The sequence below is a fragment of the Erpetoichthys calabaricus genome, chromosome 3, assembly GCF_900747795.2.
Source record: "Erpetoichthys calabaricus chromosome 3, fErpCal1.3, whole genome shotgun sequence".
Taxonomy (NCBI): domain Eukaryota; kingdom Metazoa; phylum Chordata; class Cladistia; order Polypteriformes; family Polypteridae; genus Erpetoichthys; species Erpetoichthys calabaricus.
Genome location: NC_041396.2, coordinates 202,367,039 through 202,392,599, shown reverse-complemented (window position 1 = coordinate 202,392,599; position 25,561 = coordinate 202,367,039). Strand labels below are relative to the sequence as shown.

Here is a 25,561-nt window from a genome sequence, read left to right as displayed (position 1 = left end):
ATTACATCTAAGAACGGCTTGTGCTCAATGCTAATAACAGCCTGGATCATTGTAGTATGCCACAGACCGTAGGTCTTGTGTTTAAGTCTTTACAACTGAAGGTAAGTCAGATCTGTCTACTTCTGAGGTGATGTTAAAACCCAGTGTCCTGTGTGCCATTACATAAGATGATCCAACTTCCCCAGCACAGGTGTTATAATTCAGCAGCAAAAAATAGTCTGATTGAAAATAAGGGTGCGAAAAAGTGTAAGCGGTTAAAAATCAAAATACCATTTTACTAAGGGGCAGTTTCAGGGAACGAATTAACATCTTTTGACAGATGTTTCGATCAAGGACAGATTGCCCTCTAGGTGTCGCTCTGTTACACTCTTTAAGAGTGAGTGAACTACGTCAGACCCTTCTAAAAAATGACTTGTTGAGCGGAAGTGAAATAAGACATAATAAATTTCACCTTGGAAACGTGGACAGCATATTATTGTTAAGTGAGGATTGTGTCCAAGAAATGCAACAATGCTCTTTGTTGACAGAGACAAGCGTGAAGGGTGCTTGTTCTTTTCCAATTTTTTAAACTGACACCGTATTAATTTTTGCAGCTTGATAATAAATGTTCAAAAAATCTTGAAATATTTTATAAAAAATGAAAACGAGTAAAGCAATAAGTTCCTACATCGAGAAGATTTTTGCCTTAAATTATGGTATGAGCAGTTGACTGCATAAAAGAAAACAGAACGTACATCACAATCACCGAAGGCAAAAAAAAAAAAAATGCTCTTTCCCTGACCGGGAATCGAACCCGGGCCGCGGCGGTGAGAGCGCCGAATCCTAACCACTAGACCACCAGGGAACTTGGAAATGAGACCGATAAACGAACCTTTTGAAAAATATTAAATTAATTTATAATTGTTTATATATTTATTTAAGTCAAGCCCTAGTGCGATTACCATTATCAGATTCAACAGGCAGCTACACTATCTCCCGATAATCATGAGTGGGTCTCTTTCTGCACATTTAATAGGACTGTATGATAGGCTGTGTCGGCGTCGACACCCTCTCCAGGATTTGTTCCTGGCTTACGTCCGACGATTCGTAGTATTGGCACAAGCTTCCTTGCGACGCTGCTCTTGATAAGTGGGTTAGGAAAATGTATGGATGTACGCACGGAGTACCATAGAAGCAAAGACAGTTGGTTCATCTGATAAGATGAGGGGAGACTTAATTGTATGTCGATTTATCTTTTAGAGCTATGCAATTTCGGCATCCTTTTCTGCTCGTTTCCTTTCTTGACAAAAAAAAGAGTTCAATATCTGAGATAATACTACGATACACAGTGCCTACGCACGCAATAGTAACTGTCAAACTACTATCTGTCTTCACTGAACGTTGCGCCTACTTCTCGCCACCATAACGTAAGCGTCGACACGTTACGCCTAGCTCGAGACGTCACCGCGCAACATTCGGAGCAGTGCGTCGAGTTGCAGTCGTCGTTTGTTTTGTTAAGAAGCACAGGCAGGGGTCTGGTAAGTGATTTTATGCTTCCTTCATAGTCTGAATTTTCGCAGAAAAATCTGCGAAAACGTGTGCGAGAAAAAAGGTGACAAAAATCAAGCTGCCGTGTTTCGTAAAGGTTGTTAATAGTCGGAGGAGGGTCGTGGGGTTTTGTTGTTTCTTCGAACGCTTTAAGCAGGCAGTGGCAAAGGAGCGGAGACGTCGTGGCGGAAGGTAGCGGGATATTTTCGCTGTTGTTTAAAAGGTCGGGAATACATTTCCCAGTGGGTGGCATTGACGGACATCGATAGTGTATTGTGATGTGATGATAGCAGACCATATTACAATCTGTTCTTCCACTCCCTCACTGCATACTTCTGCAGCCACGCAGTGGCCTACTATTGTAATGACTGGCATCTGTAGTGAAAGCTGAACGGGTACCACGCAAGGCCTTTCTCGTTACCGAGAAATAGAGACCTACCTGTTACAGCGAATTTGGTAATATATTGAAAATAATTTCGCTGTATTGTCAGAATTTGTTACAGACTGAATACACCAGTAGCTTCGTAATTTGAACCAGTTTTAGACTTCATTCATTACTGCTATAAATGTGAGGGAACAGATTCGAATGTGTCGGTTGTGTGTACAAATTATTACCTTATTGACTAAATATTAAGTGACGAAATGCGTCTTTAGCACAAAACTGGACATTCATTATAAAACCCGTTAACAATGGCTGCAAAATATGAAGAAATCCAGTGAACTTGGAATTGTGCAGCAGCTATGTCAGAGTAAGGCAATCGTGAGCTATTGATGTGAAAAGATTCACGTTTAAGGATTTATACTGGTCAGAAATTCTAGGTACCCCGTTTCCGGTTTTAATTAAAATTTAAACTGTTCAAGGCCGTATTATAAAGTGGCAAAGATTTAAAAAAGCTACCAAAATTTGAAAAATATGTCATTTTCAGACTTGCACAAAAAGGCCCATTCCAGGGAATAAGTAATGAGTTAACAACTTACAGCTTTTCAGCAGCAATGGAAGTTTAGCCTTAACAGTTCCTGCGGGTGTCCCAACTTTTGCTTATTACTTACTTACAAACCTACTTTATAAAAGCGGTGTTGGAACAAACTGTATTTGTACATCCTGTGTAATTTGTGAACAATATTGCATCATATATTGCTGTCATAATGGTAGGAAAAAGGCAATTAACAAGGGACAACAGATGATACAATTGTATTCGTTAAAAATGCAGGTATTCTGTTTAGAAATTGCAAAGATAAGCAAAGGGGTCAGGGAGTATAGTTTCCTGTGCCATCATAGAGAACTTGGAAACTCTGAGAGGAACATGTCTGGCAGACCCAAAGCCACAGCAGAATCAGTAGATGAATTTCTGAGAGTCAACAACTTGCGTGATAGGCACCACACAGGAGAACAGTTTCAAGCACATCTTAACATCTAGCTGTGCAGTATTTTTGTTCTATCCTTCAGTTGCAGAGTACACTTTTAAGGGTTATAAATTCAGAGATAACCAAGCAGTTGTTATAATGTGTGTGACAAACATATTAAAGCTCAAATGTGATGAGTATGATGCAGACTGTATTTTAGTTCCCTTTTAAGAGAGCCAATGCTGTATATTTACACTGAAGAACATTTTTTTTATTTTTTTTTTTTTTTTTTCAGTTTAGACTACCTGTTGTCACTTTTCAGGGAATTGGCTGCCTGCTTAGGAATATCTCAGCCAAGCTTCACTTAGCCATGTCCGCTGTGCTGGAAGCTTTCAACTGACCAATGAAGTGCTACATCCAGTTTTCATATGGTGTGGTGCATATACATATAACATGTTGTTACCAACATATAAAGGCAATTTGCACCAGTGTCTGTTTTCCTGGTGTAATCAGAGCACTTCAATTCACTCATAATGCAGTAAGGGCGAGAACGGAGTTGGTTTTGTTAACTGTAAGCAGTTGCATTCTATTAACATGTTAGTCATCTCTGATGCCAAGATAAGACTGACAGTCGTCAGGACTGCTCTGACATAATGCTGCAAAAAAAGACATTTCCAATTACAGATGCCATTCGCAGATCGAAATCTAAGACCATAGATGTTTTTTTTCCTCCTCCCATTACACACACACTCTGCTTGTGAGTAGTGATCTGCTTCGTCGCCAGAGATCAGATCTTTTTTGTGTTATTTCTGGCATGGTGTGGGTGGAGTGCTGGGCATTTACAGCAGCAGTAATATGTTGGCATTCAACATATTTGCATTTGTTGCTGACACTCTTCCTTAGGCCACCAAATAAAAGTTCTTTGTGTGCCTCTGATTTAGAGATGAAAACTTCTACCTGGCACTACTGAGTTCATCGTATGGCTGCACTACCAGCCAATGAAGGTCTGCAGTATTGTGATTGCATATGTATGAGGCAGCAGTGGTAAATTATGACTACCACTCATAATAGGAGACATCAATTTCAGACTACCACTTGTAATGGGAGACTTCAGTTTATCCAGAGAGCTCAACTGATGCTTTATGGCTGATTTTGGGTCAAAATACTACTAAAGGCTCGGCTATTCACCAGTTCTACAACCTTTTGTATTTCACCCTCTTTCCCATTTTGTGTATGTATATTTGTTTATTATTATTTTGTTTAAACTATTAAAAGAATAGGAAAAAGCCTTTTCCCAAAGCATGTACTGACCAGTCATGTAAATTGTCAAAGTGTTTGTCTGTTGGGATGCAGATTTCCTTCCGGCCTTGAGTGTTATTGTAGCGTTAAGCTTCTTAAAACCTAGGGCTGCACAATACAGAAAAAAAAAAAATCTTACTACAATAATTTTTTTTCATATCACTCTATAAATCAAATCACTGTTTCTGTCAAGCTTAAAGGTTCCTTTTTACTCCTAAATGAGATGTGAGGATATCATAAGGTTAATTTTGGTTTAAATATTATTTATTTTCTGTCACAAGTTGAACAGGACAAATGTATTGTTGAACATTATACAATTGTATTTAAATAGATATAACTACTGTATATTTTATTAATTCATAAATGGTATATAATTCTGAATAATCAAAAGCTTCAGTTGTTAAAGGACAACACAAACAAAATGCACAACTAAATTCTTTGGCCAATTCCAAATAAATAAAGTTGGTATTAATACAAAATTAAGTTAAAAAAAAAAAAAAAAAACTACCTCTTAACTGTATCCTTTCTTCTGTATCGATTTAAGCGGTTTTAAATGGTTGGGAAACAACCCTACACTGTATATATCCTTGGTACAGATTCAAGCAGCTTTTAAATGTGAACGAAGGAAAACATAAACAAAATTGATGTATTTACTCAATTGTTGTCAGCTTATGCTTGAAGGCAAAAATAAAATATTTGCGTATAATTGTGCTCACCAACTTTACTGATAGTTGAGTGAAGAAGATGTCCAAAGCAGTGCAACTGTATCCAGTTGCTTAGTGATGTGGACTTTGTTGTATTCAGCCCAACATCTATTCTGATGCAGACTTGTTTGTCTTCATTCAGTCCCCAGAATACAAGTGCTTCTGTTAGTGCTAAAGCAATGACTTCACATGCGTTGACTTCAGGAAAGTAGGCAGTTGGAAGATACTTTCTTTTCAAATTCCAATCTTGATCAATGCAGTGTTTAGTGTATATGGTTCAGATGTGTGACTTGACCATAAATCCGATGTGGTAGCAAAGTATGACACACTTTGCAGCTCCTTTTCAACTGACTCTCTACACTCCATGTATAGCTGGGGAAATGCCATCTGAGTGAAATGTTTATGGCTAGGAAGTTGGTAATGGGACTCAGTTACTTTAATCAGCCGCGTAAATCCAACATTTTTGACAATGCTTATTGGCATCATGTCTTTTGCAATAAAGTGGGCTGTTGCATTTGTGATATCACTGTGTCTTTTCATTTTTGTTTTGTTGTAAGGTATGGCACCGAAGAAAGTGGACATTATGGTCTGTTGTTGCGCATGTGTCACACACTGGTTGTTTTTTGGTGACCACCAGCACTTGCTTGGGTCTGGGACTGTAAAGTCTTGAATTATGTGTGCTGTAAAGAATGGCACTGATTCAGATGGTACAAAAGATTAGTGGTATTGCCTTTCTTTGTGGGAATATGCTTTCAACACAATTTGCAGTGCACTCTACTCTGCTTCTTGTTGGACTTTAAATAGCCAAAATGTCTTCACACTACTGAATTCCTCAGACCCTTCTTTTCAGCAATGTCCTCGTCTTTTGAGTCTTGGGCTGTGTCTGTTGAGGTGTCTTCTTCGGTCATGTTGATTTTTTTTTTTTTTTTTTTTTGAGTTTTCATTAACATTTTCTGTAGCCATTTTCTCTTTTATCTCATTCTCACTCCTGATGTACTCGTGTGTGCGGCTGCGCGTGTACTGCTGACAGCTGCTGCTTGTCCTCCCAGTGCTGTGTGCATCAGCCTAACCTGACAAGGCTGTAACTCTATTTCAGGCACATGATTGGTTCACCGTGGTACTGTTCTCATAATCATTGGCTTTTTGGTTTGTCTGCCAAAACATGGACAGAATGAGTCCTGTTGATGTTATCAATCATGTCCGATATTTTTATAGAGGAAAACTTATTTTTGCAATAATTTTCTTTATCATTTTATCACCCAGCCCAATTAAAACCTACACCATTATTTTTTCAACATTGTTCATCTAGTCACACAAATATATTTAATATGCATACATTATGAAACACAGGTGACATTTCAAGGCAAGTGTCAATCTCAGTTCTTTGCTAGAATAACATTGAGAAAAAAATATTAGATCAGAATTTTTTTCCTTTCCTGCCATTTTCTTAATTTCCCGTTTCATTGTCTGTATTAATGTTAGCATTCCTTCTGCAGAAATTAGGTCTTAGTTGTGTTTTCTGTTTGTTTGGCTTTGTTCTTGTACTGAAAGATTTTTACCAATAAGTCATTTTCCTGCAGGTACAGAATGAGTCAAAGTTTTAATTCTCAACAGCTATTACTATGTTTATTTTGACTAGATTATCTACAATTTAGGTTGAAATGTACCCCCATGCTGCAATATTTCTTAGAAGGCTGCAGAAAGGTATCAGCAAACTTTTTCTCAAACCACAAATTTTACACCGTAAGAATTTCTGCTATTAGTTGTGGCTCAATATTTTATGATCTTTTGAGTACTGCAGTTTCTCAGGTACCATGATAGTGGTTTCTTAGCTGCAGGACCATATCTTTTAAGACTTATTTACATGGTTGAAGTGTGTTCTTTGGTATCAGATGCTAAACCAGCATTTTATTGCATTTCTTTGCGTCATTTAAGAAGTTAACCTGAAATACCGGATGTAGGGAGTTTTTTTGGGTGATTTGTTCTGTTTTGTTTCATCAGCTTATGCATTTTTTTCACATTTCTTTATGATACCTTGAACACCCTATATCAGGGGTGGGCAAAGTCATTCCTGGAAGGCTGCAGGTTTTTATTCCAACCCAATTGCTTAATAAGAAGCACTTATTGCTCAAGTAACACTTCTGCTTCGTTTTAATTGTCTCAGTTGCTAAGATTTTGAATCCTTATTGCTTATTTTAGTCTTAAACAGCTGTATTTTGGTTTTTAATTGCTCCTTATTAGCAATAAGATACAAATAACAAAAGAAACCAGCATTTCTCCGTTTAGTTTGTTTCCATTTACACCTGAGTGTATTTATCATGCACTATTTGGTTTTATTAAATACTTGGTAGGAAAGTGAAAAGAAAAAAGCGAAGGACTGAGAATTAGTCATTTGTTTTAGACTTCAAACCATTTAAGTGATATCCTTAGAAAAGAAAAAAAATCTAGGATATGAGAATGACCTGACATGGCAGATTTAAAGCACTAACAAGCCATACAATTAAATTATTGGCAAGGATTGTTTTCTAATTAAGCAACTGGGTTGGAACAAAAACCTGTACCCACTGCAGCCCTTCAGGACGGACTTTGCCCACCCCTGCCCTATATGCATCCTCCCTGGCTATGGGCTTATTAACACTAGAATCCCTGAAGGCTACGAAAAAACCCGTAAAACTGGCCCACCTTAAATCCCTTCCCACCTCTCCATCAGTGTCTTTTGTTTTGTAAATATGTTGATTAGTACAAGCAGCCTGCTGTCCTATCCCCCGCCGGGCAAAAAGTTCTCCCAGCTCAAGCCAAGGCGCCGTATCTGCATGTGAAGTTCCTGGAGTTGTATAGGGTAAATAATACAGTTTTATCATTATTTGGAATACATTTTCTGTGTGTTCCGTGTCTACAAAGATCTGGGCAAGTGTAGGATGAAAGGAAATAAATGTGAGGCAAGAAATGCTGAACACATACCTAAAGCAGAAATTTTTTCCATATTATACTAATAATGACATGAAGTGTATTGTGTGATGACATTAGTCCAAATATCAATTAAACACGTGCACTTTTATTCAAGAATATAACCAAAGGAAAAAACAGCATTTGATTTACATGTTGTTGTCAATGAGTTAAAAACCCAAGCTCAAATGTCAATTGACTGGAAGTTTAAACATGTACTTGAATGGTGCAGAGGTAAGAACCACTGCCTTATAACCCAAAGGTCCCGGGTTCAAGACTGAGCGCTCCGCAAATAACAATATACTGTATTATTTACCCTATACGACTCCAGGAACCTTGCACACGGATAAGGAGCCTTGGCTTGAGCTGGGAGAACTTTTTGCCCATGAGCTCCATCAAGGCAGGGAATGGGACAGGAGGCTGGTTGTGCTGATCGACACATTTAAAAAAACAAAAGATGCTGATGGAGAGTTGCAAAGGGATTTAAGGTGGGTCGGGATTGTGAGGTTTTTTTTGTTGGCTTCATGGATTCTAGTGTTAATTCAAAGCTGATGAAGTAGATCGAGAAGGTACCATTTTTGTTTTTAGTAGTGAAGCTCAAAACATTGTGAGTCTGCATGTGTTTAAGAGCGACAAACTGCTTGGAGTTTTTAATAGGGGAATGTGCAGATTAAGCATTCACATGCATAAGAACAATCTGCTCCACCATCCCTCAGTAGTTCACTGATGATTGTTTAGTATACCTACACTCAGTGGGCATATAAAAGCTCTAAGTAGAAAAGATTAGGGAGGGAAAGGAAAACCAAGAATGAGGAAACTGCACAAGGAAAAGAGACAATTTGGCATGCAAGCCAGTGATAGAGAGGGGTAGGCAAAGCTGTTGGGACACCCCATGAACGAGCGTAGTCAGAGGTGTTCCAGCGGACAGATCTGCCATTGCTCAAGTTGTGAAACAGATGCTTCAGGTGCCTGCTTGGAATATCAGTAAGTGGCAGGAATAGGTAGCTGGGCTTGGACTGTCCCAATGGTTAATGACAGAAATGGCTGGGATAGGTGTTGAATTTTGGATGGTGTTCCCCAGCATCTAAGCCCTGTGGAGTATACCAAAGGGTGAGAGGGGAAGATGAGTGAAAGAGATTAGATTAGCGCATTGGGAACGTGGTAAAGGGAGTTGATTCTTTGATCTCATTTTTGGTTTTAACTTATTTATCAGTTTTATCCCCACAGCACTATTCATTTTATGGATGATTATTTATTGAGAACTTTGATCTGCACTGCACTCTTTGAACACTTTGCCTTTTTGTTCTGCTACAGTCACCCAGGGTATCACAGTTAGTTTAGCTGAGCTATCTACAAACCTAACCTGGAGGCTCCCTGGTATTTCTGGTTATCTCAGTACACCAATTTATTTGTTAAACTTTATCACTAGCACATCTAGTTTTGCTAATCACAGTAAATTGAAGCTGAGAAATTTAATAAAAAACAAAATAGCTGGAGTGGCCTGAGGAGAAGTTTGCCAACAGTATTTTTTTTTTCTTGTAGATTTATGTCAGTGTTTCATAAGCAAAAAACACTGCCGGAAATTAGTAGCTTTAAAATTATTATTGGGGTTCCTTGAGTCTCTTGCACAGCACAATACTTTCTTAGTAGAATGAATAGAAAATGAGGTTAAGTAATGATTTTTCCATACTGGTTAGATAATGATGCTATCCCTCTTTTGTTATAGTAAGAGAACAGATCATCAAATTAGTAACCTGGAATAGTCTCCTAAAATGATCTCTTGTAAAATCAGTCTTTAAGTAGGTAGTTGTGGCTAAATATAACAATAAGGTAAATAATACAATTTTGTAACAAATGTTCATTTTATTGATGATTAATCACTAATGATGATCACTAGAGAGCTATTTAACTGAATTTTGTAACTATTGAAAAAGTCTCTGCTTGGCAATATGTAGCCAGACTTTCCTGCTGTATTATCAATTCTGACCTTTTTCATTAATATCTGCTTGCAAAAGCAATGGTGTGGATCTTCTAGCCATTTAGAGCAGTTAGGTGGTAACTGTACTTTTAAAAGATTGATTTCTTTAGTAATTTTAAACCATTCATTATTTGTATCACCTATGTTCTAATATTAAATAGCTAAAAATGTGAAGCCATAGTAATTTTTGGGTATACATTATTGTTCTGTTTAGGAGTGTGAGAGTTCACTCAGATCTTACAATTCCTGTGCAACAGGAATGTCAGTTAAGCTTGTGAAGGTGGTCACCCCAAGTTATTCCTTGAATGAACTCAGTATCTTTAATTCATTTTATTTTGTATAGCACTCTTCACTGAGTATATGCTTAGAGCTCTGCAACATGTTTACAGGCAAAATTCAAATTACTACTTTTACAAAGTACTTAATATACACATAAAAAGTACATATTAGGTTAAATGTTTGTATGAGGCAATGCTGTCGTTCAGTAATGAACTTTTATGGTGGGCAACCCAACAGTTAAAAAAGGTGTAATAATTTGCACATGCAGACTATCGTAGGTTATTTATATTCTTCCAAATGTGGGTTGTACAGTGTTTTTCTTTTTCTGAAAAAGATGAAATGTGCAGGTTATGCTCAGGAAAATATGGTAATCAGGTGTTTTTTATCTATATTTGGTTTTGTTTGAAGATCTAATGCCTTACTATGAAGAATATGCAGTAGTGAAAACGAAAAGATTGGAAACTGTTAGCTGCTAATTATGTTTGCTGCTTGTTCTCAGGTTTGACAGGCGGGATCTGCAGTATCAATATCTAAATGAGAATATGTCAGCTTTTAAAATGAAATTAAAGCTGGCTGTCAAATCATGATGTTCTACTGTGAGATTTACATGAATTGCACAGCTGCCCTCTTCCCTGAAGATGGAAACGAGCTAATGTGTTAACATGACACTAGGCATTTTCTCTTATAACTACCAAGCTGCCTCCTATCATGTATGTTCGTTACCAAGTAAGATGGGCAAATGGGTATAACCCCTGGCAAAATTATGGAATCATTACTCTTGGAGGATGTTTATTCAGCTGTTTTGCTTTGTTGCAAATAAAAAAAAAAAAAAAAAATCACAGATATGACACAGAACGTTTATTTAACATTTGATCATTCTGGCATTGTAAAACAGTCATCAAAAATTAAATAAAATTGTAATTAATGGCACAATATTTAAAAAATAATTTTTTTAAATTATGGAATCGCTCAACAGCGAGGAAAAATTATGGAATCACCTTGTTATTTTAATTTCTAAAACAAATACCTGCACAAGTCTAAATAAACCAATTAGTCTGCAGTTCAAAGCAAGTGCTTGCAGACCTGAACGAGCTGTTGCACCTGGCTAATTGACAGCAAACATGGCTCCAACAAGAGAGCTGTCAGTTGAAACAATGGAAAGGATTATAAAACTCCTTCAAGAAGGTAATTCAGCACCTGTTTTAACAGTTCCTGAATGTGCAGTATGCTTGTAAGCATGTTCATGTGGTAAAAGATGTTGGTTGTTCCCAGTCAGCTGTGTCTAAAATTTGGAGCAAGAACAAACAAAATGGGAAAGTTGGAAAAGGGAAACATACAGGTAGACTAAGGAAGATGCCAATGCATCAGGACAGAAAATGCAAAGCAATATGTGTGGAACATAGATAATGCACAAGAAAAGAAATGAAAAAATAAATGGGCAGAAGCAGGAGTCAATGCTTGTGAGCAAACTATAAGAAATCTGCTGATGGAAATGGGATTTACATACAAAAAAGCCAAATATAAACCATAACAAGGGGGCTCCGCCCCTGCTCGCTTCGCTCGCCTACCCCCGGTGTTGGGTAACCCGAAATACATTGATGAATGTATGAGATATGTTTGTAGCTCCATTAGTCGAGCTGTTTGGTTTTGGAGCCGAGACAGTTTTGCTTCCGTGGTTTCAGATGCGCGTTGTAGGCACTGACGTCTATTGGTTTTGTCCATGCGGGCTCATGTTTGTACCTCCGTTAGTGGAGCTGTATAGTTTTGGAGCCGTGATCGTGACTCCATTAGTTCTCCGTTGTTCACTCTTAGTAATATGAATAATTGCACTTACTGTTAATATGGAGCGGTTTCTGTGGTTGTACTGTTAATAATGCATCACTGTAATGTGATTCACTTATGCTGTATAGTTTGGACGTGTGAGGATGACGCACGTTCAATACGGAGCGTTCGTTTATTCTTATTACAGTTTGGACGTGTGTGGGTGACGTATGTTTAAAACGGAGCGTTCGTTTATTCTTATTACGTGTTGTAGGCGCCTTCGGCTTTCGTACTAACTTGCGCCTTCCGTACTATTACGCTGTGTATGGTGGACCTTTGTGGACTCCGTACTTTTTCCCGTTTCACTCTGGGGCGGAGGGCTGAATCCTCTTTTTTGTGTGGCTGTGTCGTTACCTATGGGCGCGTTGCCTCATTTCTTATTTACGTTAGTTGAGCTCCTTTGTTTTTGAGCCGTGACACGTTGTAGGCGCTTATTTACGTTAGTCGAGCTAATATTATACCTGCGGTGCCGTGTGTGTGTTTCATGTGGTAGTCGTTGTAGGCGCATGCGCCCTCCGTACTCTCGGGTTTGACTATGCTGTGTTTTGTGGACGTTTGGGGACGCCGTACTCTCTCCGGTTTGATTGTGGGGCGGGACGCCGAAGCCTGTTGTGTTTGTTTTGTTTGTGAGTACTCATATTATTGTATTACTGTAATGTGATTCACATATGCTATGGAGTCTGTATCTCTGGGGCTTCTGTACCATCTCGGGGGTCTGCCTGCGGCGTGTTAGGCGCGCGCACCTTCCGTACTATGTCGGGTTTGACTATGCTGTGTAGTGTGGATGGTTAGGGTTCCGTATTGTCTGTGCTCGTTGCTTTATTTCGTATTTCCGTTAGTTGAGCTGTCGGCGCCTGCGCACTATGTTTCCTGCATCCATGGGCATGGAGAGTTCGTTTATTCTCATTACCCGGACCATGCTGTGTATTGTGGACGTTTAGTTCAGAAGCGCGTCGTAGGCGCCTGCGCCTTTCGTACTTTCCTGCGCCTTCCGTACTATCTTTGTGGACCTGTGGGGCCTCCGTAGCCTCCTCCGTTTGACTCTGGGGTGCAGCGCAGAATCCTCTTTTTTGTGTGGCTGTGTCGTTAGTTGTTAGCTATTTACGTTAGTTGAGCTCTTTCGTTTTTGGGCCGTGACTCCTTCATTCGCGGTGGATCAGACCTCGTTTGCGGTTTATGAGACGCGCACTGTAGGCGCCTGCGCAATATGTCTCATGGTCCCATTGCCGTGTACCTGCGTCCATATCCGGTTTATTCTCGGTTAGTAATATCGATTAACACATAAACAAAAGAAAACAAGGTTACAGTGGACTAAAGAGAGCAGTCATGGACCGTGGATGATTGGATGAAAGTAGTATTCAGAGATGAACCACAAATTCGCATTGGCCAAGGAGATGATGCTGAAATGTTTTTTGTGTTGCTCCAATGAAACATATAAAGACGACTGACTGAAGAAAACAAGTAAGTTTCCACACTCATTGCTATTTTGGGTTTGCATGTCTGGTAAAGAATCAGGGGAGATGGCAGTCCTTACTTCTACAGTAAATGCGCAGATGTACCTTGAAATTTTGGACACTTTTCTCCAGGGCTGTGGAGTCGGGGTCGAGGAGTTGGAGACAATTTTGGGTACCGACTCCTAATAAAAATACATCAAGTTCAAAAGACCCATTTCACAAACAATAGTCATAATTAAGTACTTCTCTGATGTAAGAATAAAGCCCAGTACATAGTTGTGTTACTACTAGTGTGAAGTTCAGCTGAGTTATTATACAACCTGACATTCACATATTGTAATTGTAATCTGGAATATGGTACATTACAAAAAGTGTTTTCATTTTATTTCAGACTAGGGGGCTTCGCACCCTGCTCGCTTCGCTCGCCAATCCCCGTATTTGGTTTTCCGGATACACACTTTTTTAAGATTTTTTTTCTTTGAATTGTTGCTATTTCATTAGTTTCACTTTTATTTCAGAACTTATGTAAAAACAATATTTGTAATCTTGCGAGTCCCAATATGCTGAATCTTTTTAATGAGGTCAGGATAGGTTTCTCTGTTTGGAATTTCAGTACAGACAAAACGATCTACATCATCAGCAGTTAATAATACTTTTTACTTTGTAAAAAAAAAAAATTATTAAGTTAGAGTTCTGCATTGGACTCCTGTCTGTAAAGTCGTGCTATTTTCCTCTCACAGTTCCAAAAGTACATGGGGTTACCAAGGTGATACCCCAGCTTTTGTCTAGGTTTTGTACAATGGCTAGACAGAACGTTTTTGACTTTTGGGATAAATTTAGGTTTTTAAATAAGCAGACAGATAAATATATATACATTAACAAAGTAACCAATAAGTGCATGTGTGGTAAACTCCGTTTTTGAAATTGTCAAGATTCTTTATTTTTCACATGCATAGTTATACAGGACAACACACAGTGAAATGCATCCTGATCCGCTTACCAAAAACTGTGCAAAGTTAGAAGAACATCAGTTAGATTAACAAAAAGTCATAGATTGAAAGATAACATATTCATGTATCGTAGACTTGCTTTTTGCTTTTCAGGACAGAATTTCTTTTTATAATAGATAGATATAATGTGTTTAACAAGTTCATTTGAGTGTAAACATGTGTAATGGTGTAGGTGTGTGCTGTGGCCTTATGTGTGTTCAGGGGTTCTTGTCTTTTGTTTAAACTGGCCAAAATCGTAGAGAGTCAGCTTCTTAGCCAGTAGTTCTGTGGTTAAATGATGTGTATATTGCCTTCCTTCAATCAACATGGAAAATAAATTAGCAAATTAAAATAATTTTTCATGATGATACATCTTTCCACAGAACAAAGAGTGTTTAAACATATCAGCTCACTGTCACGGCCAGCAAACAGTTGGATTTCAATCCGATTGAAAATTTATGGTGGAAATTGAAAAAAATGGTCCATGACAAGGCTCCATCCTGCAAAGCTGATCTGTCAACTGCTATGCAAGAAAGTTGGAATCTGATAGACTGTCATAAAAGCCAGAAGATGGTCAATAAAGTGGTGATTGTAATTTTTTTCAGTTAATGATTCCATAACTTTTTCCTCATCACTGAGTAATTCCATGTTTTTTTCATCTACTTGGTCTGAACAAAAAAAATGTCATTAATTAAAATAATTTAATTTTTTGAGACATGCCAGAATGTCCAGCTGTTAAATAAAAGTTGTGTGTCTCATCTGTGTTGTTGTTTTTTTTTTTTTGTTCTGCAACAAAGTAAAACAGCTGAGTAGGGATTCCATAATTTTTGGCAGGGGTTTTACTATTCATATAGTTATTAATGGACTATGTCAGGTTGTTCTTTTTTACTGAAATACTGTGTGATTGGGCAGTACTGGGAGTTCCTGTTTTCTCACTTCATTGTATAGATTGGTCCGCCGATACTATACTTGAAGTCAGAGAAAAAGATAGCCACTTTTATGTTAATCAACAGTGGTGTTCAAATGCTAATACATTTTTAAAATATCTAACTTATATAAAATTATGTGACAAGAATATTCCCTTGCCTTGTTCCAGTGGCTGTTTACATTCTACCACATGTCAGTCTGGCCTTGACTATCCCAGATGTACAATTAAAATTTGTAGCTGTTGTAATATATATATATATATATATATAGATGTGTAAATATATAGATGTGTAAATATGTAAAAGAGGTATATCTATTTTTTGTATACATGGACATCGCCCCGCCTTTCTTTTTTAGAAGACAGACCATGCTAATCTACAAAGTGTTTCTCTTAGGCACAAAAATTAGATTGGAATTGTGACAAGAGATAGTAAAACACTTGATCATTTTACAGCATTGTCTGGTAGGGTTATCTGGCATATGCCTGCCCCATTCTCTCAAAATCCGATCACAAAATGATGTTTCTCATCCCCAAATACAGACTTAAAGGAACCAGTCTAGTTCCTGAAACTAAGGCAGTTGACAACTGAGATGGGAGAAACCTGAAGGGACTCTTTCACAAAACTTGTTTGAAGTATTTTTAAGAGGACTGTGTGGTATAGCGGGGGGGGGGGGGGGGGTTCAAGGGCTCCCTAACAGCAGATGGGAACATGGAGTCGAACCCGCATCGTCACAGACTGCAGTGATCTTTAAGTTTAGACTAACCCTGTGATGACTTGTATACTGTTTAATAAAATTACCTTTCCCCATTAATCACTCCTTTCATATCACAGTTAGCAGCCCAAAATCAACAGAAAATTAAACATTTACAGTGTCTATAGGCCTTGCACGTTTGGTTCTATGGTGGAAAGGACACCAGCATAGTTAGCATATTTTAATGCTTCCACTTAGAAGAATCATGACACTCTATCTGGTTATATCGTTCAGCTGGCCATGTATGCATAGTTGACCTTTTTTTTTAGCTGCTTTTAACCTGTGTTAGCGGTGGGTTTGGACCAAGGGTTAGATTTCATTTCATTCTAGATGGAACAAGGGAGTGAATCTTCCAAACCCCTAAAACTGTCTTTTTTTTTTTTCTTTCTTTCTTGTTCTACAGGATGGCTAGTTGTGGTGAAGTTGACCATACAGTGAACATGCTTTCCAGTAACAGAAAGGTGAATGAGCCTTGTTCGAGTGCAGCACCTGCTTTAACAGTTCCTGAATGTGCAATATGCTTGCAAACATGTGTTCACCCTGTTAGACTACCATGTAGACATATTTTTTGCTACCTTTGTGTGAAAGGAGCATCATGGCAAAGCAAGAGATGTGCTTTGTGTCGGCAAGAAATTCCAGAAGACTTTCTTGACAAGCCTACTTTACTCTCTCCTGAAGAACTCAAGGCAGCTGGAAGAGGGAATGGGGAATATGCATGGTACTATGAAGGCAGAAATGGCTGGTGGCAGTATGATGAGCGTACTAGCAGAGAACTGGAGGATGCTTATGGGAAAGGTAAAAAGACCACTGAAATGCTTATTGCAGGATTTTTATATGTAGCGGACTTGGAGAACATGGTTCAATACAGACGAAACGAGCATGGTCGTCGTAGAAAAATTAAACGGGACATTGTAGATATTCCCAAAAAAGGTGTAGCAGGACTCCGATTAGACAGTGACTCCAGTGCTTTACAAGCTGCTCGGGAGAATTCAGCTGATGGAGCAGATATCACATCGGTAACATCAGTAGTGGTACCTCAGGGTGCCTCTTCTGCACGACCACCTACTTCATTAGGTGGTCAGCCAACAAGTCCTTCGACCCCGTCTTCTGATGCCAGTAGTTCTTTAGAAGCCTCCTTTTCCCAGTTACAGATTACTGATCAAAACACAATTGAGCGTGGGCACAATGGTGAGGGAGAAGAGGTAGAAGAAGACGTGGCTTTGTCTCATGGCTCATCAGCCCCAAATACTTCTGTGGATGAATCAGAAGCAGAAATAAGTTCCGAAGACAGTGCGAATGATGGAGAGGAGGAACTGATAGACAGCCAAGTTCAACACATCCCAAGCAGGAGGCAGAGACTTAATCATCCTACTCGAACTCAGGAGTACCAGGTTGACAGGCCCGCTCCAGGTGGAGAGAGTGTAAACAGCAGAGGCGTTCAATCCAGAAGACCGGATGGACAGTGCACTGTAACGGAGGTCTAAGCAGTAAACAGTCTGCTGCAACCTTGTACTGGAATGGTAGCTGAGGTTATCGGCTTGAGTTGCACTTGGTAACAAGCAAGATTAACATTTTTTTTTCTTCTTATTTTTAAAGTTTTAACAGCACTCCCTTCATTTAAATTTAACTACAGAATCAAGTTTCAAGGAGGCCTCTAGGATGTAGCCACATGCAAATGAGATAATTATGGCTGATTTTTTTTCAGCTATTTGAAACTGTATTGTCAGCAAAAATATTTTTTTTATGCTACCACGGCCCAGATAAATCTGAAGTCTAATTAGTGCGTTCCATAAACAAAGCATGGTCTTTGGATGTTAAAATCACTTTATTGTAATATGCTTGTCTGTATCATTACTTGTGCATGTGTTGTTGTAATATTAAACACTAATGGCAAAAAGATAGTGTTCATTAAAGGCAGTCTGTGATCAATTTGTATGTAATAAAAAATGGATGTAGGTTTTGTGATTGGCTCTGGTGGATGTCTGATTAGCCTACATGCCTAAAATGTTGTCTCTCTTTCTTGTTTTTGTTTTGAAGTCATTCATTGTAATTTTTAAATTTTGTACCAGAATCCATAACTACACATCCCCTTCCAGCCTAGTCGTCTTAGTTTTAAAATTGACTTATTTTGCTGTATTTTTTTTTGCTTTATTATATTTTGTTACAGAATTTGTAAGTTATAAATAAAGTATTTGTCAGTTTACCAACCCAAAACTTTGCTTTCTAGCTTCTTTTGATGGGTAATTTCATGTCCAATCATCACACCTTTAGACCTCTTCATCACAAATTTTGATAAAACTTGGCATGTTGATTTGGTCATATAGGTAACCCATGAAACTAAAATTGCATGTGTCTTGGATTATTGAGGGAGATTTAAAATAACAAAGTTTGAAATGATTTGGGGTGGGTAGAGGTTATGACTTTGACTTGCTATATCTCCCTAAATATACTGTAAGCTGACAGAAATGGTCCCCATATTGGTTTAAAGCTTTTTTATTATATTTTGCGTAAATACTGTGCTATCCCCAAAATGAAGAATTACCATGTTATGAGTGATTTATAATGTTAAAAATTGAATAGTGATAAAAACTTATTTTAAAAATTTGTCAGTTTTTACTAAAGCCAGCTTATAATGTCATGAACATCTCCAGAAAATGTGGAGTCGTTGTTGAGATATTACTTTATCTGAAGTGTGCATCAAAACCACAATTCCTTACAGTGCTGTTGAATAGCAGTTTAGTGATCAGTGAACAGTACAGGGTTATTAGGATTCATGAAAACTAAGACTAACACCAGAAATGGCAGTGAAAATATAATTTTCATTATAAAAATAATTTACAGCTAAAATTGAATAAAAATGACAACAATGAAAGTAACTACAACAAAAGAGAATTGATGATAAAAAGAATCATTTTAGTTTTTCTCTTCAGTTCACATTTTTGGCTTATTGAGAGGCACTGCCCTACTAAAAGGTCCTTGAATTAAGTAAATCATATTTGAGTATTTGAGATCATGCACTCTTTCAATGTTTTCAGGAAATATAGATCAAGACTTTCTTCATAAACCTGAAAAACTCACACAAAAACCTAAACTGAAACTAGATATGCTTTTAGACCACTAGATTGAGGAAAGAAATTCAATTTTGGTGGAATCATGAATAAGTTTACATACAAGCTGCACTGTCTGAATGGTACGGTGGGAATGTAAGGACATAAACAATGGCTACACTCAGTTTATGCTCCATCAGAGCCTTTGATGCTGCAATTGTGTCTTTGCTTGAAATTGCGTATGTCTATCCTGTTGTTGTCACAGGTTCAACTACTAAAAACACGTCCTGATGATCCAATGACAGGTCTTATCAGGATGGTATGGGAATGAGTAGGATGGAGATGGTCCACAAGGATGTAAAAAATTCAGTCTCCACCCTCCAGTGCTGGGCATAGTTTCTTCAACACATCCTAGCCGTGCACCTTCATCTCCAGATGTTGAGGAACCAGCATTAATTAGGTTCAGGATCAGGAGGGTCTGCTAAGTCACTATTGGAAGTCAGACTGACAGATGTTTGTTCTCAGGTGTAAGTTTTGGTAGTCTCACACAGCAATTTCTGCAGATGTGCTGACCTGACCTTAAATGAAGATTTGGGTGATCCTGTATTGCTGTCTCAGGCATATATCTCTTAAAGCACAAGTTATCTTCTTGAGATGATCTTGAGTCTAAACAACTTCTCTACTGAAGACATTCTGACAATTTGTGCTGCAGCAAAAAGAATGGTTATTCACAGCATCTGCTATTGATTGATTACACCTGACCAATTTGCATACCTCACTCCCCTCTGATTAATGCAGGGCGGAGCATTGGCATTTCTTAGCCACATTGGAATGGGCCCTTGTCACAGCGGCCATTTTAACATGAAATAGTATAGCAAGCACAGGTGTCACTAATGAAGCTTCTGTTCAATTTCAGTGTAGCATAATTGGAACCTTAATTCATGTCATTACTTACACCTGTGCTTGAAATAATATTTCATGTCAATATGGCTGCTATGAAAAGGGCCCATTAGTGACATGAAACCATGTAATGCCACCTATAAGTAATGATAGCTCAGCAACGACTCAAAAACCAAAGACCAAATTTTTGGGAGATATCCATTGCATTATAAGTTAGCCTTATTAAAAAAAATTGATCAATTTTAAAATAGTTTTTTTTTTTTTTGCCTTTGCTGAAGTTTTAATACTATAATCACTCATAACATTTTTTCATTTTGATGGTAGTATAGTATTTATGCATAATATAGAGCTGGAAAAAATCTTTAAAATAATGTGGGAACCATTTCTGTGCTATTTATATTTAGGGAGATATCACCAATCAAAGTCATAACCCCCTGTAAGTTAACTTTGTTAGCTTAAATCAACCTTAATATTGATCCATACAAGACACGTGCAATTTCACTTTCATGGGTTACTCATATGATCAAATCAGCATGCCAAGTTTTGTTAAAATCTGTTACGACGAGGTCCAAAAGTGTAATAATTTGACACGGAATTACCCTAACGTATCATTTATAGGAAATGTACAAAACAAAAATAACACACATTGTTTAGATACATTTCAAATTACATTATTCAGAAAGATACAAAAATGAAACTATATCCTTTTTTTTTTTGTGGAAAACACTGCCGTTAGAAAACTTATCATTTAAGATTTTTCTTATTACATTAAGAAAGAGCTATTTGTACCCAGAATCTTCACCAGAGCCCCCCGCACACTGTAGTAGTAGTAGTATTGTCACATGTACAAAGTGTAATGAAAGTTGCAAAGAAGCGAACCTGGGTCTCCTTACTGCGAGGCAGCAGCGCTACTCACTGCACCACTGTGCCGCCCTGGTCGTAACATGGTACTGTTAATTTGAAAGTGTTGCATAAATAAACTTTTTTTTCCATTTGGATAATATGCATAGTATGTGAGGCATGTGACCTTTCCCAGAAGCGTCCCCATGCTTTTGTGTTTAATTCTCATTTTTTAAAGCAGTAGATAGAAAAAATGCTAGTGAGGTAGAAATGGAGAAGGCATGGGAACACAATGCCACAAATATTACTGAGACAGGGCTGTTTATTGTTCCCCAGTCCAACTCATCTAGAAGAGAACCACACATCATCAGCAAGTGTTTTTTTTATTATTATTACCTCAAGGTAATTCTCATTATTCTTATTATCCTCTAAAGTGGCACACTGAAGTGAACCCTTCTGCACCAACGGACAGGTCTGGCTGTTCTCTTTTGTAGGTGGTCGTTCTATCATTGGGTGACATGGAAAATTTGGGGCTTTCTGTATTGTCAGCCAGGAAGAGATGTATGCCCATAATGGTAAGATTTTTTTGACGACCAGGGACCTTTCCCCACCAGGATGCCTGGAGAAGGGAAGGACTGGGAGAGGGGGAATATCTTCCCTGGGGTGCAAGAGGGCAGCACCCCTGGATAGCATCAGGGCCACGGATACAGAGCTGGGAAGCTCAGCCCTGTGGGGGTCCATGGCCAATGCCAGGAAGAGCCTGGACAGCTCAGGAGCCTTGGCATGCAGCAGTTCCGCCACACCTGAAGTGCTGCCGAATGTTAATTGGGAAGCACCTGGAGCACTTCCAGGTGCATTATAAAGGAGGCTGCCTCACTCCACTCGGGGAGCCGGAGTTGGGTGGTAGTGGACAGTGCTTGCGAGGCAGGAGTGGAGGCGGCAGAAGGAAAGGAAAAGGACTGTGAGCTGAGTTTATTGTGGCTGTATTGTGCTGTAAAAATAAACGGTGTGTTTTGGATTTGGGCTGTCTCAGTGTCTTTCTGTGTCCAGGCATCTTTTACAGCTTACACAAAGTAATACGCTTGTATGTGTTTATGTAATTAACAGTTTACAGTTTGGGTCCATTCTATGGTATCAAGAGGTCTCAAGTCAGTATTTCATGCTTATATAGTTCACTTCTATATCTGCTAGCCTTATTAGAAACAGTAATTCTATTAACATAGCCATTTTGTGTTTCTTCACTTACGTTTCCGAGTCCACTTTACAGGCATTCCCAAAATGAAAGAATGAACAAATTCTTGAGTAGCAGATTAAGAGTGCCATTTGCATTGGATGCCCCCTTGTGTTACTCTTCATTAGGTAAGTCATTGAAGTTTTTATAAGGTGGAATATTTCAAATCCCACCACATATTTTCTTTATATTGTTAAAGTGACTTGTTTAGGGTTATGCAGTGTGTGGCTGAATAGGAAATAAATGTGAAAGCCCGCTGTTTACAGTCCATAGAATTCACAGTTGGTTTAATTTCTAAACACAGCTCAAGTGAGACAGAGTGAATAATTAAAATGGGCACAACCTTACTGTCTTTAATGGTTTCCTTGATGGGCTGTTTTACAGTTCAATGTCATTCACGAGGTCACACTATTTACATTTTGCAGTGACACGGTACTTTTAATTTTTAAAGTGTTGCTTCAATAAACATTTTTTTAGCTGGATGTGATGTCCACTATTGAATCGCTCCGTAATTGTCCGTCTTAAGTGGCAAGCCCTGCTGAGTTTGTGTGCTTTTTCACTGTATACTTAGTTTATATTCTAGGCATGCACTGCACTAAAGAAGCTTTGCTTGTTGCCATCTTCGATTGCATCAGAAAGAGCGCCTGAGAAGTTGCCAAGGAATTAATGGCTTTTGTTGCTGGACTAGCAGCTCAGAAACAAGTGTTTTGTAAAATGTTTCCATGACTTGGATGCAAATACAGCATTAGACAACCAAGAAACCACTCATTGTTTGCATGAAGGAAAAAATAGGCTGTATACATCTAATAATACCCTTTTTTATTTTTGTGTGTGTTTAACAGAAGATGGATATCTGTTTAATTGCAGAAACAAACTGATTCGCATAAAGTAAGCTTTATCGATAGTTAAAATGTGAATTATGTGTGTTCATACTGCCCCGTCTGAAGGACTGGACTGTATGTACTTTACACAGTTTTGAGCATTTCTCCTCTTGGGGCATTTGAAAAGGAGCTGAACTCTGCTTGCAGCATTAGCTTTAAATCTAGGTCATACAAACAGATGTCACTGTCTCACATCTCCATGGCCTATCTGGTTCATATATTTCAGGCTTTTTAATTTCCAGATAGTGGCATAGTGGTGAGTGCAGGCAGTTTATGGCTGTAGGACTCGGGTTCATCTTTGGTCTCGTCACTGTCTGTGTGGAGTTTGTCAGTTCTCAAAGCTTCCATGAGGGTTATCTACCCTTTGCTTCCACATCCCAAAAAATATGTAATTCGATAATGTCCATGATAAATGAATGACAACCTGACACCACATCCAGGGCTCCCATCACCCAAGACCATGAATAAGATCCAGTTGTTTCTGGTTTTGAACATTTTTCTTTTTTTAACTGTGATGAAAACTGAAGTTTCAGTACTTTATTCACAACCTTTCAATAGTGATTTTGGTTCTACAATCAAATAATTATTTCAATGTGAAAAAATATTTATGGATAACTTCTATTCCCATTCATGCTTCAAACAGTAAATGTTTATAAAAATAATGTACATAGTATGAAAATACTGTGATACCTAAGCTTTTTTCTTCTAAAGTTACTGATCTATCTCATGTAAATTTTTCTCATAATTAAAAAACACAGAACTTTATTACTAGACACTTGGATATATTTGAACCAATTGGTATTTAAGTAAAAGAACAATTTTATAAATTGTTATTGATGTTTTAGTGAGCAAAATTCCTGACACAGTGGGCTTTAATGGGTGCCAATGCTGAACAGCAGCACACAATATCAAAACATCCATGAAAAAAGTCCAGTCTGATGCTTCACATGCGTACTTTTGCTTAAAATATTATTAAACAAAATACTTCTAGAAAATGTACACTTGCACAACAGGAATGCATTCAAAATTGAGCTCTTAAACTGACAATTTGCCTCTCCCCTCATTTGTGATTTTTTATTATTGTTGTTATCTATTAGTCTAGAATAGTAATCCTAGCAGGCTATAAACCAAGCCTTTTTATCATTTTTAACACTTTCTGTCCATGGAATTTTGAAGACTTGCAGCTTTGCTGCTGTCCATTTATGCTCCAGTTTTCAACACTGTAATTTAAGAGCTTGAGTATTTTCATTAAACCAGGGCGAGTCTTTATGTGCTTTAATCACTTTTATTTTAAGGGAAGCTACTGTGACCAAAGAATCTTTTATGGTCACATGATAATTTGATGTTAGCTGATCTAAATTATTTTCCACATTAATGCTCGAGTGTTTCGATACTCCTAGAAATGTTGATGCAGATTTACAATCTAGATGTCACATTTGTCTTGTTTTAATTTGTGGTTGCATTGGTATAGGCAAAACAAAATCAAACATAATTTAGTGATCAGAAATAACTTCATTTAAAAGTGCAATATTTAAATTTTGAATCTCAACTCTGTAAGTAATAATTAGATCCAATGTGTGGTAATGACTATGAGTTGGCCTATAGACAATCTGGCAAATCCCTACTGAATCTGACAAGTAAAACATTAGCTAAAGTGTCACTTTCCACATCAATGTGTAAATTAATATCTTCCAACATGACCTGATCATAATGTATAGTTAAATTAGATAAAAGGCTGCCAAAAGCAGTCATTAACACTGAATATGACCCTGTTGGTCAGTATACAAGCACTACAATTGTGCTGGAATCTGTTTTAAATATCTAATACAAGTGCCTCAAAGGATGTAAGTTTGTCTAAATGTTTAGAGGTGGTTTGTAATTTGCCACATAGAAGTATCCCAAGGCCACATCCTCAACCAGTATCTCTAGAGTTATGAAGGAATGATTTACCAAGTCAGGTTTCAGTGAGTATTCACAAATCAGATTTTATATTTAATATAATATCATTTACCAAAGCAGCTTTATTTCCAAGAGAGTGAATGTTTAGTAGCCAGTATGTTAAACTGCAAATATGCTTCTCTACTGGTATTACATTTTTTGTATTAATTTGAATTAAATTACTAATGTAGGTACCCCAAGTTGAGTATCTTATTTTAGCTCTTGGTCTAATTTTGCTGTTTATTCCTTGCTTATCAAGTCATACAGATTTTGTTTTAAGAAAAACTCTATAAGATGGCCAACACCCAGCATTCTGGGTAGCAGCTACAAGATAGTAACAGGTGAGATAAGCAACAGCCTATGATTTAATCTCAAAAGGCTGCACTCTGGATTGTGCTCTGATCAGTCAGACAGACAGTTTTGCTGCCATACAACTGGATAAAAGAAAAGAGTCCCTCCAGTTAGGATAAAGAGCATTGCTCTTGAAAAATGCTGCCACTTCCCAAAAAGCATCCCAATTGTTCACAAAGGCTATTCTTTTATTTACACACATTTTTGCCTCCCTGAACAAATCATGTAATGGAATAAGCAGGTTTGGAAAGTTCGTAATTAAAAATTTCATCACTAGCCAACCACTACTAATACCTGATAATATAATTTTTAATTATCACTGACCATATTCTTTATTACCAATTGGTTCGAA

At 37.9% G+C, this 25,561-nt stretch overlaps 1 protein-coding gene and 1 non-coding gene across 2 annotated transcripts; one reads left to right on the top strand and one right to left on the bottom strand.

Moving 5' to 3' along the window:
- Window positions 1-772: 772 nt before the first annotated feature.
- Window positions 773-844, bottom strand: trnae-cuc (transfer RNA glutamic acid (anticodon CUC)). The gene has a single exon. It is a non-coding gene; the product is annotated as a tRNA-Glu (tRNA).
- A 558-nt stretch (window positions 845-1,402) lies between these two features.
- Window positions 1,403-18,235, top strand: rnf146 (ring finger protein 146). The gene is made up of 2 exons (XM_028797676.1): window positions 1,403-1,517; window positions 16,425-18,235. The coding sequence occupies exon 2, from the start codon at window positions 16,426-16,428 to the stop codon at window positions 17,503-17,505; it is 1,080 nt and encodes a 359-aa protein (XP_028653509.1). The 5' UTR covers window positions 1,403-1,517; window position 16,425; the 3' UTR covers window positions 17,506-18,235.
- Window positions 18,236-25,561: the final 7,326 nt, after the last annotated feature.